The 19,179-nt window shown below is 23.4% G+C and overlaps 1 protein-coding gene across 2 annotated transcripts in view; it reads right to left on the reverse strand.

Moving 5' to 3' along the window:
* Positions 1-18,834, reverse strand: part of LOC122510763 (segmentation protein cap'n'collar) — a 212,821-nt gene extending 193,987 nt beyond the window's left edge. The window contains exon 1 of one of the 2 annotated variants that reach the window (XM_043625644.1): positions 18,347-18,834. In XM_043625644.1, coding sequence (XP_043481579.1) covers positions 18,347-18,433 — 87 coding nt within the window. In that variant the 5' untranslated portion in view covers positions 18,434-18,834. Of the gene's footprint in view, positions 1-15,610; positions 17,092-18,346 lie in introns of those variants that run through there. The other variant, XM_043625643.1, reaches the window with a different exon arrangement.
* Between the last annotated feature and the right edge of the window lie 345 nt (positions 18,835-19,179).

Below are 19,179 nucleotides of genomic sequence, written 5' to 3' on the forward strand. Positions count from 1 at the left end.
TCAACAACAATTCAAAGTTGCATTTGAATATATGTAGTCAAATAATATAGCCGCAATTTTTTTTTAAATCTACTCCGCATCTCTTCTCGAAAAAGAAATAGTAGAAAGTTGAGAAACATTTTAAACTTTTAAAAGAAAGCATTTTATAGCTGTGAATTTAAATATTCAGGAAAGTAATATAAACCATCGCAATCTGCGTAAAATCTGCGCGTAATACAAAGACTCCACGTGTAATGCATACAATTTTAACATTTATATAGATAAAGATGTAGTTTATATAAACTTGAGAAGTTTGTGCCAAAAGGTCATTGTTTCTTAATGATCATTTAATGGTATGATTTATTGCTCACTGCGCAAAATGTGCAAAACGAATCATTTTCTTATTGCGCGTGTTGACAAATGGAAACTAATAAATGTACCGAGGAAAATGGTACATAAAATATGAGCACAAAACAAAAAAGCACCACGAATGAAAAAAAATAAAAAAAAAAAAATGTACAAATCATTGATAATTTATCAAACTCTCTAAAAATTAGTGTAGAAAGTAATACTAATGGAATTACGAAAAGTCGTCTACCAAATGGTTCAGTAATAATTTTAGAAGCAATCTGTGAAATTTTACTAATTGTTGGTAGAATTTTACTATATTACCAGAATTGTTTTATTGAAAGTCGATAAAACAGTTTCACTAATTTTTTAGTGAATGACAAATGATTGCAGAAATTCGATTATTTTCAAAAGTAATAAAATTCTTCGCAGAAATTCAATTCTGTTCCAAAATTTTTAAAAATTCTGATCAAAATTCCAATTCTCTTTAGAAATAAATAAATTCTTCTTCGAAATTCAATTACTTTCAAAAAATTTCCTCAATTCAATGATTTTCAATATCTACTGTTTTCATAAAAATTCCCAAAAGAATTCAATTATTTAAAAAAAAAATTTAATAAAATTCTACACAAACTTTTAATTATTTTCAAAAAATACTAAAAATTTCACAGGAATTTCATTATTTACAATTTTTTTTATAAATTTCTTCGCAATCATTCAATTATTTTCATAAATAATAAAATTTTTACGGAGATTCAATTATTTTCGAAATTAATGAAATTCTTTTTAGGAATTCAATTATTTTCGTAAATAATAAAACTCATTGCAGAATTTCAATTATTTTTAATACAATTTTAATTGAATTCCTCAAAAAGTGTAATTATCAAAATTTTCAAAAAATTTTAAAAAATTATCATAAAAATTTCAATTATTTTTATAAATAATAAAATTCTTCTCCAAAAATTCAATTATTTTCAAAACTTTTAATAAAATTTTTGGCAAAAATTTCAATTATCTTTATAAATATTAAAATTCTTCTATAAAATTCAATTATTTTTAAAAATTTGAATAAAATTCTCCACAAAATTTCAATTATCCTCAGAAATAATAAATTCCTCTCCAATATTCAATTATTTTCCAAAATTTTAATAACATTTTTGGCAAAATTTCAATTATCTTCAGAAGTAATGAAATTCCTTTCCTAAATTTAATTATTTTCAAAAATGTTAATAAAATTCTTGTCAAAAAATTCAATTATCTTTATAAATATTAAAATTCTTCTCTAAAATTCAATTATTTTCAAAAATTTGAATAAAATTCTGCTCAAAATTTTAATTATTTTTATAAATAATAAAATTCTTCTCCAAAATTCAATGATTTTGAAAAATAATAACATTTTTGGCAAAATTTCAATAATCTTCGTAAATAATAAAATTCTTTTCCAAAATTCAATTATTTTTAAATTTTGTTGATAAAAATTTATTTACGAAAATTCAATTAATTTTGAGAGACATTCAATTACTTAATTAATTCTTTATTTTTTTTATTAAATTTCAATTATTTTTAATACAATTTTAATCGAATTCCTCGAAAAAATTCTTAAAAATTTTATTAAAATTCGACAAAGAAATTCAGTTATTTAAAAATTTATAGATAAAATTCTTTATGAGAATTAAATTTTAAGAAACAATCAATTATTCAATAAATTGTTATTTTTGTATTTAAATAATTGAATTCTAGTAGAATTTCTCCTAAACATTGATTTAAAAATAAATTTCAGTTAAAATTTTAGATTATAATTTAATTTTAAAAGCATTAGAGCGTGAATTTTTAGAAATAATTGAATTTTGAAAAGGTTTCAGATTAAAATCTTTGAAAATTTGAATTTTTCATATTTTTAACTAACAATTTTGTGGAATTAATTTTTTTTTTGAGAAACTGTAATTGCGGATTTTTTTTTTAATCATTTAAAGTTTTTATTTTCTAATATATATTTAATTGAATAATTTACGAATAATCGAAATTTTGTAAAATTTAATTGTGAACAAATGTGTTTGAAAATTCTTAAAAAACTTTTTCAAAAATTACAAAATAACACAAAAAAAATTCAATTTTATAAAAATTACAAATTATTGCAAAAATTTAATTATTTTCAAGAGCAATAATATTCTTCGCAAAAATTAAATATTTTTCAAAAGTAATAAAATTCTTTTTAGGGATTCAATTATTTTCACAAATAATAAAACTCATTGCTGAATTTTAATTATTTTTAATACAATTTTAATCGAATTTCTCGAAAAATGTAATTATTCTTAAAAATTATATTAAAATTCGTGGTGAGAATTCAATTATTTGAAAATTTGTTGATAAGGATTCTTTATGAGAATTGAATTTTAAGAAACATTCCATTATTTTAATAAATTATTTATTTTTGTATTTAAATAATTGAATTCTAATAGAATTTTCTAATAAAAATTAATTTAGAAATTAATTTTAGTTAAAATTTTAGATAATTGAATATTAAAAGCAATATAGCGTGAATTTTTAAAAATAATTGAATTTTTTAAATTAATTTTCTTGAAAAAGTTTAATTTAATTTTTTTAATATTATTTGAAGTTTTTATGTTCCAATATTTATTTAATTGAAGAATTTACGAATAATTGAAATTTCGTAAGATTAAATCTTGTAAACAAATGGATTTGAAAATTGTCAAAGAACTTTTATAACAGTTTTTTGTAATGTTTTACTACTCTTTTTACATTGAAAATAGTAAAAGTTACTTTATTCCTTTTCTCCGTGTAATAAAAAAGGAAAAACACTTTCAATTCCGAAAATTTTCGAAATTAAAATTCAGTGAAACGGAAATTAACCGCAACTTGAAGCGCACCATTAAATATTAAAAGAGTAAAATTAAAATTTTTAAGCCCGGGAGGAACGAACTCGAGACAAAATGTATAATTATAAGCTTTTTAACGACTACGACCAACAATATGTACCACAAATAGAAATTCAAGTGCAAAATTTAACATTTTTGAATAAGGAAAATGCAACGGAAATTCTCACATCGATAAATAAAAATTCAACTTTAAAATTTAACGCCTATTTATGAAAATTTATATACTCCAACATTAAAATAAAAAATCAAAACAATAAACAATTGCTCCAAATTTGAGTATCGATAATTTATAAGTTTCGTCTCATCAGAGTCCTCGACCCATGACTATTTTCGGAAAAGCGAATTCGTCCTCGACGCACGAAAGATTTGTCGAGCATGTTCGCATTAATTCCACGAAATTGAGGTCGCGCTTGCACTCTCGATACTTTTTTTTTCTTCTTTTTTTCTGCAAAATGCGTTAAATTATTTTTATACGCAGAGAGGGGACTCATTAAAAGACAATTCAAAAAGAATTATACACACAAGTGTCGACATTTTGTCGCGAGAGTGTTTTTAAAAGATATTTCTCAAAATAAAAATTAAAAGAAAAAAAATGAAAGTTTACTTCAAAGAATGTACGAATTATATTTTTATCAAATAAATAAGAGAAAAAAGCAATAATCAAACTTTGTGTGTACCAATTTCAAAATTTTCCTCTACTCGCATGAGCCTCGACGCTTTTTTTAAAATTACATATTCGTATCGTTCAACTTGCGGTTTAATCATGCACGACGATAATAAGAAACGTCAGGTTAAACAAATATGAATAACACAATTCATTAAAAAAAACAACAACTTTGTATAAAAGTACAGAAAAATAATATTTTCTTAAAATTCTGAACGTCTATGTAAAAAAAAAAATTTTCTGTTTCAATATTTTTAAAAATTACTATGTTTTTAATAATATTTAAAAATAATTTAATTATCTACAATTGAAAAAATTTCAAACAATTGAAATTTGGAAAAATCTTTTAAAAATAATTGAAATTTTGAAAAATATAAAAAAATATTCGAATTTTGGAAGAATTTGAAACGTAAATATAAACATAATTTTTCCGAAATTTTATTATGTTTAAAAAAGTATAAATTTTAAAAAATTTTAATTTACTTTGTTCGAAGATAATTAAATGTTAGAAAATTATGATTAAAAAAATCCAAAGAATGAGCTTTTTAAGAATATCATAATGTAACTTTTCGAAAATATAAAATGATAATAAAATAATAATAAAATAATTTAAAAGACAAAGTTGTCTTCAAAATTAATTTTGTTTCTTAATTTTGCAGAAAGCTTTTGTTTTTCAAATAATCGTTTACAGAGTACGTTAACATTGTGTCGATTTAATATTTGAATTATTGAATTAATGAATAATAATTTTTCTAATGAACAAAAAAAAAAAATGATGCGACAAAGTGATTCACAACAGAATGATGATATTCTAATGTGGTTTACCTATATTTACATAATATTAGTGAATAAGGTTGTGGATTCTTTTTATGGTGATCTCATGTGATTATACGGCCTTGCTAAAGCGCACACAGAAAACGTGACTCGGATGGTGGAGAAACTAATTAAATAAAAATCTGTTAAGTCCCCTCTTCCGCGGTCCATTCATGTCTGATCGAGGGTCTTCCACGATGAGAGATCTAAATACCGCGCGAGCACTGTAAGAAGTTACAATTTATATACACATTATTGCTTACAAACGCTTCTCAATAAAAAAAAAAAAAAAAGAAAAAGAAAAAAAATAATTAGTTAACCCAGATTGAAATATAGTAAAGCCGATATGGGTGACCTGCATTATACGAGGACGTCAAGAAAAACGTAATGCTGGCATAATACGAATTTAATTAGACACAATAGTCTCTCTCGTACACAATGGTCTCTTTTTAAAAGATTCTTTTTAAAAGACACTTTTAAAAAAAAGGATCTGTCAAAAAAGAATCCCTCGTGAAAAAATTCTACATGGAAATATAGAAACTCTAGAGATCGAATCAGTAAAAGTATTTAAAAATACGGAATTTAAGGACCAAAAATTAAAAATAACAGACCAATTACTGACAAAAATATAACCAGTCCGAGTCAAATAAAAGAACATTTTACTTAAAACTATAAATTAAATTTTTCATAACTATAAAACATTCAATTATTCGTAAATTCTTCAATTAAATAAATATATTAGCAGGATTCCTACAGAAATCCGAATTTAAAATTCCATACCTTTTGCATGATTTCCAGGTCAAATTTTTACGAAATACCAGTGGAATTTTAAATCTAATTTCAATATTTTTGGGCTTTTTAAAAACACTTTACTTATTTAATAGTCTCCACCCTTTGGTAAAAATTCTAAAATTATCAAAATTTATCAAAAATTAGAAAAACCGAATTTCTGAAAATTCAACATTTTTTCCTCTCTTTTATGGGATTTAGCTTCATTATTTTTGTGCTTTTGGAAAATACTTTACTTATTTAATAGTCTCGACTCTTTGGTAAAAAATCTAAAATTGTCGAAAATTATCAAAAATTCAAAAAGCCGAATTTCTGAAAATTCAACATTTTTTCCTCTCTTTTATGGGATTTAGCTTCATTATTTTTGTGCTTTTGGAAAATACTTTACTTATTTAATAGTCTCGACTCTTTGGTAAAAAATCTAAAATTATCAAAAATTCAAAAATCCGAATTTCTTAAAATTCAACATTTTTTCTTCTCTTTTGTGGCATTTAGCTTTATTATTTTTGTGCTCTTGGAAAATACTTTACTTATTTAATAGTCTCCACCCTTTGGTAAAAATTCTAAAATTATCGAATATTATCAAAAATTCAAAAATCCGAATTTCTGAAAATTCAACATTTTTTTCTCTCTTTTATGGGATTTAGCTTTATTATTTTTGTGCTCTTGGAAAATACTTTACTTATTTAATAGTCTCGACTCTTTGGTAAAAAATCTAAAATTATCGAAAATTATCAAAAATTCAAAAATCCGAATTTCTGAAAATTCAACATTTTTTCCTCTCTTTTATGGGATTTAGCTTTATTATTTTTGTGCTCTTGGAAAATACTTTACTTATTTAATAGTCTCGACTCTTTGGTAAAAAATCTAAAATTGTCGAAAATTATCAAAAATTCAAAAATCCGAATTTCTGAAAATTCAACATTTTTTCCTCTCTTTTATGGGATTTAGCTTCATTATTTTTGTGCTCTTGGAAAATACTTTACTTATTTAATAGTCTCGACTCTTTGGTAAAAAATCTAAAATTATCAAAAATTCAAAAATCCGAATTTCTTAAAATTCAACTTTTTTTCTTCTCTTTTATGGGATTTAGCTTCATTATTTTTGTGCTCTTGGAAAATACTTTACTTATTTAATAGTCTCGACTCTTTGGTAAAAAATCTAAAATTATCAAAAATTCAAAAATCCGAATTTCTTAAAATTCAACTTTTTTTCTTCTCTTTTATGGGATTTAGCTTCATTATTTTTGTGCTCTTGGAAAATACTTTACTTATTTAACCCCTTAACAGTCCATGGCCCATATATGGCCACGAAAAGTCGTGCCACCTTTGCGTCTGTGGCCATATATGGCCATCTCAAAAAAAAAATACTAAACATGATTTGATTTTAGTAGCGAAGTACATACTACTGTTTTTGGGGTCGCTGAATCCGAATCTGAAGTCAGATTTAAAAAATTCAAAATGGCGGACCCAAAATGTTGACTTCGAAAAATAAAAAAATTTCAAATTCGCTTTAAACTCGTTACTTGGGGGGTTTTCGGGGTCTCTGATTACAAATATGATGTCAGATTTTTAAAATTCAAAATGGCGGATCCAATATGGCGGATAATTTCAAGATTGATGCGATTCGATTAAAATTCGTTTCTCGGGGGTTTTTGGGGTCGCTGAATTTGAATTTGATGTTCGTTTTACAAAATTCAAAATGTTGGATCCAATATGGCGGATAATTTCAAAATTTATGCGTTTTGATCGAAATTCCGTTCCCGGGGTTTTTTGGGGTCGCTGAATTCGAATTTGATGTTCGTTTTTCTAAATGCTAAATTTTGGATTCAATATGTCGATCAAATTTTTTGAATGTTGACAAATTTGTCTAAAATGTTTACTCAGGGGTTTTTGAGGTAACTTCATATTTTTTTCGCATCAATCTTGAAATCATCCGCCATATTGGATCCGCCATTTTGAATTTTGAAAATCTGACATCATATTTGTAATTAGAGACCCCGAAAACCCCCGAGTAACGAGTTTTAAGGGAATCTGAAAAAAAATTTTTTTTTGAAGTCGACATTTTGGGTCCGCCATTTTGAATTTTTTAAATCTGACTTCAGATTTGGATTCAGCGACCTCGAAAACCCCCGAGAAATGAATTTCCCTTAAAACGCTTTAATTTTAAAATTATCCACCATATTTGGTCGCCATATTGGATCCGCCATTTTGAATTTTCAAAAATTAACCTCAAATTCGAATTCAGCGACCCCAAAAACCTTATATATGATTAAATCATATTTTTTTGTAAACTTTTTTTTCGGACCGTTTTTGGACCACAAGCGATTTTCAACTAGACTGCGAAGGGGTTAATAGTCTCGACTCTTTGGTAAAAAATCTAAAATTATCAAAAATTCAAAAATCCGAATTTCTGAAAATTCAACATTTTTTCCTCTCTTTTATGGGATTTAGCTTCATTATTTTTGTGCTTTTGGAAAATACTTTACTTATTTAATAGTCTCGACTCTTTGGTAAAAAATCTAAAATTGTCGAAAATTATCAAAAATTCAAAAAGCCGAATTTCTGAAAATTCAACATTTTTTCCTCTCTTTTATGGGATTTAGCTTCATTATTTTTGTGCTTTTGGAAAATACTTTACTTATTTAATAGTCTCGACTCTTTGGTAAAAAATCTAAAATTATCAAAAATTCAAAAATCCGAATTTCTTAAAATTCAACATTTTTTCTTCTCTTTTGTGGCATTTAGCTTTATTATTTTTGTGCTCTTGGAAAATACTTTACTTATTTAATAGTCTCCACCCTTTGGTAAAAAATCAAAAATTATTAAAAATTATCAAAAATCCGAAAAATTGAATTTCTTAAAATTCAACATTTTTTCTTCTCTTTTATGCCATTTAGCTTTATTATTATTATTTGAATTTCTATTCAAGAGAAAAAATGGAAAACTGAAAAAATTTAGAAACTTTTAAAAATTCCAGGCCTTTTTCATGATTTCCCTGATTTCCAGAAGCCTTTTAAAAATTCCATACCATTTCTATGATTTCCAGATTCTGTAGGAACCCTGATTAGAAAATAAAAACTTCAAATAATATTAAAAAAATTCAATTAAACTTTTTCAAAAAAATTAATTACAAAATTCAATTATTTTTAAAAATTCATGATATATTGCTTTTAATATTCAATTATTATATCTAAAATTTTAACTAAAATTAATTTTTAAATCAATTTTTATTTGAAAATGCTACGAGAATTTAATTATTTAAATACAAAAATAAATAATTTATTGAATAATTGAATGTTTCTTAAAATTCAATTCCGGTAAAGAATCGTTAACAACAAATTTTCAAATAATTGAATTCAATCAACGAATTTTAATAAAATTTTTAAGAATTTTTTCGAGGAATTCGATTAAAATTGTATTAAAAAGAATTGAAATTCCGCAATGAGTTTTATTATTTACGAAAATAATTGAATACCAAAAAAGAATTTTATTATTTACTAAATTAATTGAATTCCTAAAAAGAATTTTATTATTCACGAAAATAATTGAATTCCTAAAAAGAATTTTATTTTTTACTGAAATAATAATTGAATTTCTAAAAAGAATTTTATTATTTACGAAAGTAATTGAATCCCCGTAAAAATTATATTATTTATGAAAATAATTGAATGATTGCGAAGAAATTTAAAAAAAAATTGTAAGTAATGAAATTCCTGTGAAATTTTTATTATTTTTTCAAAATAATTAAAAGTTTGTGTAAAATGTTATTAAACTTTATTTTTAAATAATCGAATTCTTTTGGAAAATTTTATGAAATTTTTTTTAATTTTATAAACATTGTAATAATTCTAAGGCAACAATTTGCTGATATTTTCCCCTATTTTTACACTGAGAAAATCATTTCTTTGAATCAAAGAAATTTTGTTTAAATTAAACATAAAATATCTTTGCCATAAAGTCAAAGATATTTATGTGAAACATATTTTTTATGTCTATTAAAAAATGTATTAAAAATTCAGTTCTATTATTTAAAACTTGAATAATTTTCTTAAATAAAAATATTTAAATACTTATTTGTTTTTCCACGGGGAAGAAAATTAAAAAAATTTTAATTTCAAACCTTCTAACAATTTATAATTTCTAAAATTATTTAAATTTAAATCCAAAAATTAATTTTTTTTCATAATAATAACAATGTTAAAAATAATTTTCTAAAAATTTTACTGTTATTATTTTTTGCATGTATTTGAATTTTCGGAAATATGTAATTGAAAATATTAAAAATCATTGAAGTTTTAAAAATTAGAATGAAAAAAAAAATTCTAAGAAATTACTTTTTTCTAGAATATTTTAATATAATTTTTAGAAGCTAATTTTGTTATTATTTTTCATTTTTAAATTTACTCTTGGAGATTGTTGATTAAATTTTTTGTGAATTAATTTATTTTCATAATTTGCTATATTAAAATTCGTGCCTAAAATTCTTCAGAAGTTGATTTTCAAAAATTGCAATAAATTACTTGAAAGAAATAAATTATTTTCAATAAATAAATTTTACAAAATTTCAATTATTCAAAATCATTTTAATTGTATACCTAATTCGCAAATTCAATTAGAAAAATGATTAAAAAATAATTTTTGAAAGATTTGTCTATGATTATTTTTCATACTATAAAAATCGAAATATGTTGCATTTTATACTAAAAATGTGGTATTTTGTTGCAATATTTGAATGAAAAGTAAAAAAATTCTCAATTTTTGAAAATAAGTAAAAAAAAGTCGCATTTTTTTAAAATAGACGAAGAAAAGTTGAAAAATAAAAATATACAGCAAAGATTTTTTTAATTAAAAATTAAAATACATTCAGCCTCCAACTAATAAAATTAAACGAAATTAATAAAAAATAATTAAATTAAAATTAATAAAAATCAATTCGAAAAATTATTTCTAACGAATATTCGTCTAGAAAAAGAATCTCAGAAGCAAAAAAAATGATTCTCTCTCTTTGAAATTAGGCAACATATTTTTAAACTCCAACACACGAGGAAAAAAAAATTGTGTACAATTGTAATGAGTTTTACCTGCTACGTTATTACTATGACTCATAAAAGTATATAACAAATGTTCAAAATGAATATGTAACTATATATCATAAAGAGAGAAAGGCACAAGATGCGCATTAAAAAAGACAGGGTCACACAAAAAGCAAGGATTTCGTTCTGTACATAATGAAAAAAAAATATTTTCTACAGGTTCGAAAACACTTGCACCAGGTCATTTACACGGTGATTAAATATATATCAGACCAGAGATCACATGCTAATACTAGTAGTGATATATACACATACAAGAAACTGAGACCTTGCGTCTAGGACAGTTATTTTCGAAAAATTTTTTCATTGTTGCGAAGAAAGAAAAATAAATTGTACTACTGCCAGAAATATATATTTCTGGAGAGAAGAAAAAAAATATTCATATATTTTCAGGCAAAAAAAAAAATAAAACTTCGCGCGATTTTCTTTGTTCGCAATATATATGTAACAAAAGTTAAGAAACAAGATTCCTATTTAATGGTATAATACTTTTTTTTTAAAAAAAAGTAATACACAGCTAATCCAGTTTCCGTTTTTGTTTCAAGTACTGTTACGTTAAAACACTTTTCTTTCTGTAACTACTCCTTATTTTCCCATTAGATGGCATATTAGAGGGAATGAAAAAAACTGTCTTTTCCTTTTTTAGAACCTGAACAACTCGTTAAGGTGTCATCAAACTAAATTTCTATTTTGTGAGAGTTATATGTTCAGTGGACTTGATTATTTATTACGTCTTTAACACACTACTGTATTCTGCGGATTTTTAATCTCCTGAGAGAAAGCTTCTAGGTGTTTAAACTTAAAATTACTGTTATTTTTTTAATATTATATTTTTGTATTAATTTTTTATGCTTATTATGTTGTATTATTTATTTATATTATTCAAGAAAAAATATTTTTCATATCTGAAGAGAACTCACTGAGAAAAACTATTTTTAAACCAAAGATGAAATTAAAAATTAAAAAAAAATTGAAAAACTTAAATTTTACATTTAGAAACTTTTCAATTAATTTTTTTTTATAGGAACGCAAAATTATTGCAATAAAAATTTATTTTGAACAAAGAAGTAAATAAATTTTTGTTCATTTGAACGTTCAGAACTTTAGGAACATAAATACAATGTAGCCAACCAAAAAAAAATGTTTGAATTAAACATATTTTATAATTGAATTAAACGTAATTTTTATTCAATAAAAATTATTATGTTTAATTCAAAAATAATTTTTGGTTTTCACTCTATAACAAAGATAATTATGTTTGATTCAAATATATTGTTTTCGCAATGCTATTTAAATCAATAAAATTTAATGATCTTAAAGATTTTAATGTTCAAGTGAATAAAATTTATTAACTTATTTTATAAATATAAATTTTATTCAAATAATATGTCACGTATTAAAAAATTGTTTATAAAGTTCAAAAATGTTTAATTCACGTTTTCAATTTTTAATTCAATCAGTTATTTCTGAAAATATTTATGTCGATAATTATTTTAATAATTTTCGTTCAAAACAATTCAAAACAAATTTTTGTTTATAAACAAAACATTTTTTTCCGTCACAATATTTTTAAAAATTACAAGACTTTTAATGAAAAATATTGTAATTGATTATTATTTTTTAAGTTAAACAGTAATCTTTTAAATCCGAAAAACAAAATTTTTATAGTAAAATTCAAATTCAATTGAAAAAAAAGAAGTAATAAAAATAATTTTCCTTAAATTTAAACGTTCAAGTCCTCGAAATTTCTTTTCAATTTTAAATATTTTTTGAAATTACAAAGCAATATATTGACAAATAAAATAAAATTCATTTTGTTAAGAATTCTTTTAAATTACAAAAAATTAATTTATAACAAACTTTCAAGTTTGAATGAAGTATTAAAAAATTTGTCTTTCATTTAAACTTTCCAAACTTTAGGGAGGAAATTATTTTTTAAATTCAAATCTCTCATTATAAAAATATTGTGTCACGAATAAAAAAATTATTTATAAAGTTTCAAATTGTTCGATTTAAATTTTTAATTTTTATTGCAGTCAGTTAATTTGTATATTTTTAATTAAATTATTTTTGTAAACTAAAAAAATTACTTTTAAAATATGTTAATTTTTAATTTACAATTAAACATATGAAAATATTTTCTGCCACTTCCAAAAAATTTTTGAAAATATTTATAAAAGAAAATTCGTTTATTTGAACGTTCGAAACTTTAGTGAAATATTTTTGAAGCGTTTTCATAACTAAAGCATTTAATTTCTATTTGTGTCGCAAATTTTTCTTTTTGTTTCTTTTTTGCATTGACTAAAAAATATTTTTTCTTTACTTTTTTTGGTAAAGAAAAAATATTTTTTAAAAAACAGAATATCTTTGTTGATTCAAGCACAATTTTACTTCGATTCTAAAACAAAAAAGAATTACTTTAAGAGTTTTTTAGTCAAATGAACGAACAAATATACTAATAAAAATGTTAAATATTTTTCCTTCCAGAAATAAAAGTTAAAATATTATTTGAAGAATATTTCTTAAGTTTGGAACGTTCAAATCTACGACATTTTCGTTACTTATATTTAATTTGCTATATTTTATTATAAAAATTATTTTGTACATTAAAAGAAAAATTTATTCTTAATTAAATTGTTTAATTCGATTGTAAAATTAAATTTTTTAATTTGATTGTTAAATTAAATTGTTTAATTACCAATAAATTTCCATTTCACTTATTTTTAAAAAATTAAAGAGAAAACAATTTAATTTACTTAAAAGTTCAAAACTTTATATGAAAATTTTGTAAGAAACAAAACGTTTGCTTGCAAAAACTAAAAATCTGGTAAAAATTTTGCTTTTAACAGAAAGGAATAATTCTTTTATAAAAATAGAACTTTTTGTTGATTTAACCTCATTTTAATTGTGTCAATAAAAATTTTGTTGGACAAGATAAGTTAAAATTAGAATTTTTAAAATTTAATTTTTATAAGTCACACAGAAAATTATAATTGCACAAATCAAAATTAGATAAATTAATATATAGTAAAAAGAAAGATTAATAGTACAAATATTAACTTTCGTTTCTTTAAAAAGCAAATACTTTTCTCAATATATCAATATATAGATAGATTCAATGTTATATAGAAGAAAATGCTTCAAATAATCAAAAAAGGTTTGTTTACATTAAGCAAATGTTTCATTGAATTTAAATCACTTTTTAAATCATTTTTATTTGAATAGAGAAAAAAAATTATTCTTTTTAAACAGCTTTTATCTGTTGATTAAAACAAATATTTGTTTAATAATAATAATAATAATAATAATAATAATAATAATAATAATAATAATAAAAAATAATAAAATAAATAAACAATATCAATAATAAAAATCGTCAGTTTTAATAAACAATTGAATATTAATGGTTTTATTAAAATAAATATTTACTGAATAATAATTATTATTCAGATATATAATTAATATAATACTTGATTAATTCGCTTTTTGCAGTGTAAATATTAAAACATTTTCTATTCAACAATTATATCTACTGTATTGTTCATAAAATAATAAAATTTGTCTAACAATATATTTTTGAAAGAAAAGAAATAAAATGCATAATACAGCACAAATCGTGTTATTCAACTATAAAAAGTCACATTTCAAACAAATTAAACGTGTCTTTGTTTCTATGAACGAATTTTTATGAATAATAATTAATTTAAGTAATTAGTTGATAAATAATTATAGAACAATAAATCATAAATTATTAACTTATAATTTATAACTGATTAGTATTTTTTTCTTTTACTATTACAGTTTTTATTATTATTATTTTTTTTTATTTTTATTTCTATTATTATAATTATTATTACTTATTAATGTTATTATTATTATTATTATTATTATTATTATTATTAATATTGTTATTATTATTAATATTTTTATTATTATTTTTATTATTATAATTAATAATCATAATTTTTACCTTATTATAAAAAACATAAAAAATGCTTCCGAGCAAAAAGTTGATCTTTAAAAAAAAACAATTTACTATTACAACAATAGATTTCTGAATATATGAAAATTATTTTTTTTTTAATAAATTATACTGTTATCGAGATAAATAATGATGTGTAAATAATTCACAAATAGAATGCGATTTAAAATTAAAATAAACTTAATAGTTCCCGTCCTTATTCACATATTTTATAAATTTTCCGCAAGAATGTTTTTTAAATTCAAATTTGTTTAATTCTATTTTTGCAACACACCGTTTTTTGCATTTTATTCGACATTTAAATAAACTATACGAAGTTAATGGAATTCAGATTTTAAAGAAGCACTTTGAACTGTGTGTGTAAAAACATTGCTCTCTTATTACGTACAAAAATGAAAATTACATTAAGTCCCCGCTATATTCTAATCGGTAAATAACTATGTAAATACAAATGAAATTTTTGTTTTCGCAAACTTTTTTAAAAAAAAATAAATAAATTAAATTAAATTTAATTAAATTAAATTAATTAATTAAATAAATAAATTTTATTTAAAATATAAAATTACCGTTAGAATTGAAAATAAAAAAAGGAATTCAATAAAAAATAAAATAAATAAATAATAAAATAATTATATATTTAAATAAAACGGTAAATAAAAATTTGTTAGCTCAAAATTTAAAAAATAGAAACAAAAATCTTTTCTGTAAAGATTCGAACGTTCAAAATAAATTTTTTTTCGTTAAAATTTGAATTTTAGAAAAAAGAATTTCTTTTTTAATTTAGAAAATTATTTCCTTTTTATAAATATTGGATTTATTTTGTAAATTTTTATTCTAATTTGTTGAAAATATTTAGAAAAGAAAAAATATTCGTTCAATTTTGAACTGTCAAAATATAAGGTAAACAAAATTTCTATTTATATGTACTTCAAATAAAAACGTAAAATTTTATAGAAATTGATCAAATTTATAGAAATATAAATCTTTAATAATAAAATCCTATTGTTTTTTTAATAATCTAATTAATTTTCGGAAGAAAATACCTCTTGTGTTAATTCTGATGCACCGTCAGGTTGAGCAGGTGATTGAAGTAAAGTCGGTGTTTCAGGTGAGGTAACATTCCTAGAAAGATCTGTTGAATTTGTTATACTTGGTCCAGGTTCAGGTGCGTCTCTTCCCGATTCCTCGATATTTAATAAATACGCGTGTATATCATTTGGTGCACTATTCAATCTATTGTATCTACCCAGTGAATTTAAGTCTTCAAATATATCTCTCTCATAATTAAGAAGCATCGAGTCCAAATTTTTTGGATGTACAAACACGGGCCGATGCACAATTGTATGGGCGTCCAAATGCCAACCCGATCCATTGTTTAAATCCAATGATCCAACACCAATTGTCTGTATATCTAATCCTAAATAAGCATCAGGATCCACTCGCAGCAATGAGAGAAGCAATGCGAGCTGAAGGAGCTCCTCACGATAAAATTTCTTTAGGCTCAGCATTTTTTCTAAAATTCCTTATTTCTCTCGATTTATCACAGAATTATTCTAATATAGACAAACACACACACGCCTATATAGAAAACAAAAATTTTTCTTTGGAAGTTTTCTGGATTTTAAAATTGCTATATCACAGAGGATTAGCTCTGGTGTTGAAAACAATTAGCAAATAAAACATTTTTCTTTCAATGAAATTAAATAAGAAACGTCACAATTTATCCATCGGGAAGCACTAATTTGTTTCGTTGCACACTTTATTTGTAAACACAAACCACGAACACTCGAAAAACAAGCATTCAAAAGAAGCGTTGACAGCTGATTTTTGAGGTTATGGTGGGACTTTTGATTATATTATACTCCTACTCCTTGGAAAAATCGAAAAGTATTTCCTCCACTAATTTGATCCAAAAGAGAGATAGAGAGAAAGAGAGGTGATCACAAGACAATCAACCTGTTCGTTGGGATGGTGGATTGGAAATAAAGAGTTCGGTGGGTCCACCTTTTCGATGGGTATAGGTCAGTTACACGAGTACAGAAATAACCTCAAAAAATACACTGGGGGCCACGTCAAGCTTTCGCACACTGCACTCGGCACACGATTTCACACAAAACAATGGACAATGATTTTTGGCAAATATTGTGAGCACACACTAGATGAGGAAACACTGACAATTCCTTTTTTATCACTGACACCATGCACGAGTCGCATAATTTATTTGACTTGCAAGATAGGCTTGACAGGTCACGACGACAAAACCCGGCCTCGAAAATTTTGGAGCACTATACACCGAGTTTTTATTTATTATTGTTGTTAGAATATTCGAGGTGCGTGTGACCTGCCTTTAATTTAATTCTTTAATTAGACCATTGTTTTTGGAGTGTGATTTAAATTATTTTCGTTAATATTTTTCATAATATACACTCGATTTAATGATTAAAACACAGCAATTTAACGGACAAACGGAATTACACACCTTGCTTAAAGTGAGATCGCACACGATATGTGACTCAGCAATCACTCTGGCAACGTCGGTCTCAGGGTCGTGCCAATTACATTTTAACCCCCGCGAAAATAAATTTTCATGAAAATTTACAATAAAAAAAATTTTAATTTTGCATTTAAATGCAAATTAAATGTTCATTAGTTACTTGATTATAATATTTATATTTTTCTTTGAAAAAAAGTTTTGATAATTTATGTGATTTTTTTTCAACAATTGTTAATGATGAAATTCATATTCGCAATTGTTCAATAGCGCACATATTTCAATTTTCTTTGTTTTATACACTGCAGATGGTAACTTTTTTTAAATTATTATTTTTTTTTCTATTTTTTCTAAATATTTTTAAATAAAAAAATATTAATTAAATTAATAAATAAAACAAATAAAATAATAATAAATTTAAGAAATAACAGAAAATAATAAAATAAATAAATTAAATTTTTGTCCTTTTTCTTCTAAATAATTTTGAATAAATGAATATAATATTAAATAAATAAATAAAAATCAATAAATAAAATAAAAAAAAAATGAAACAGAAAATAAAAATCAATTCGTAAATTCAAAAATTATAAAAATTAATATGAAATTAATAATATTTTAATAAATAAAAATAAATTAAATTTATCAACAAAAAGTGTCGATAATAATTTTTTTCTATAAAACTTCCGATACATCTATTTTTATAATAAACAATTTACGTCACTTGATAGATTCTTGATAGGTCAATTGCGATATCTTAATACGTTAATTATATCAAAAGCAGATAAAAAGATAATAAAAACCTTTGCAGTCAATCATTGTATGATCAAAAGAAAAAAATTCTCAGAAATTATCTTCGTTGATAAAGTCATTGAAAGTTTCTTGATACAGTAGAAATCTTCACGTGTCGATATGACAGTTCTCGTTATTACCGCAAAGTGTCGATAAAACATTGTTAAAAGTCATATTTTTGAAATTCACAAGTTATTACAATTTTTTCCAAAAAGCCCTCACACGATTATATCAATTCAACGAATAATTCTACTGTATTAATTTCCTTCGCGAAATTCCTATAAAAAAACCCACTTTTACGTCTTCTAGTGAATGTAATAAAAATTTATACTGTGTAATTAAAAAGAGAAGAAGAAGTTGAACTTTGCCCGCGCGGACATGCGCGCATTTAAAATACGCTGTTGCCAAGTTTCATTGGCGCGCGATAGACAAGTTTACATGAAAAGTTTAATCTCTCCTCACTTATATTCATAACACTGACAAATTATATTATACATACCTCGCACATGGTCTTTATTTTCTTTTCATTCGGCAAACTGCATCCAGGTGACAATGCTGTCATTCTCGGCAAGTCTTCAATCTCCATTTTTTATCTTTCCGGGCTTTAAAATCACAGTAATATAACCAAAAAAAAACTTTTAATGCACACACAAATAGTATAGAGAAAATTAAATATTTTTTCAACTTCGCCTATATACACACATGTAATATTGATTCGCGAACGTATCGTGTTATCACAATTTACTGTCTGGAGACCAGAGAATATACTGCTTCAACTGTAACAGAAACTCTCTGTAGAAAGCAGAATTGTATGCGCCTCGCGCAATCCAAAGAGATATCACGAACTTTATAAAATGAAACAGTGCAAATGATTAGCTCTCTGAGAATATACAAGATTCACTTTTCCAAGTGTCAAGGTCAATTTTTATTATACTCGTCTTTCAATAAATATGCAGGAAAAGGAGGAAGAATTTTTTTTTCCCTCTATGTTTTAATTGAGATGAGGTAATATTTGTAGTGTGCATATATAGTTTCACGTCATTTAAATGTTGACTCCCACTAAAATGAGAGAAAAAAAAATTTTTTTCGGTAAATATTGCTTACGTATTTGTCACGTGTGATTGCGCTTAATGCTTTTTTAAATAGTGCGCTCCGAAACAATAAAAACTTTGCTGTCAACTTCCGATTATAATATTTATCGCACCGCACTTCCTTTCTTCCTTTTCTTCCGCAATCTACAGAGAGTTTCTTTTTTTCTTTTCACACCTAAAACCGGAGACTTTGTTTTAATTTCACATTAAATAAAATGTAAAATAATGAAATAAATAAAAT

Source organism: Leptopilina heterotoma, unplaced genomic scaffold, assembly GCF_015476425.1.
Source record: "Leptopilina heterotoma isolate Lh14 unplaced genomic scaffold, ASM1547642v1 Lhet_73, whole genome shotgun sequence".
Lineage (NCBI taxonomy): Eukaryota > Metazoa > Arthropoda > Insecta > Hymenoptera > Figitidae > Leptopilina > Leptopilina heterotoma.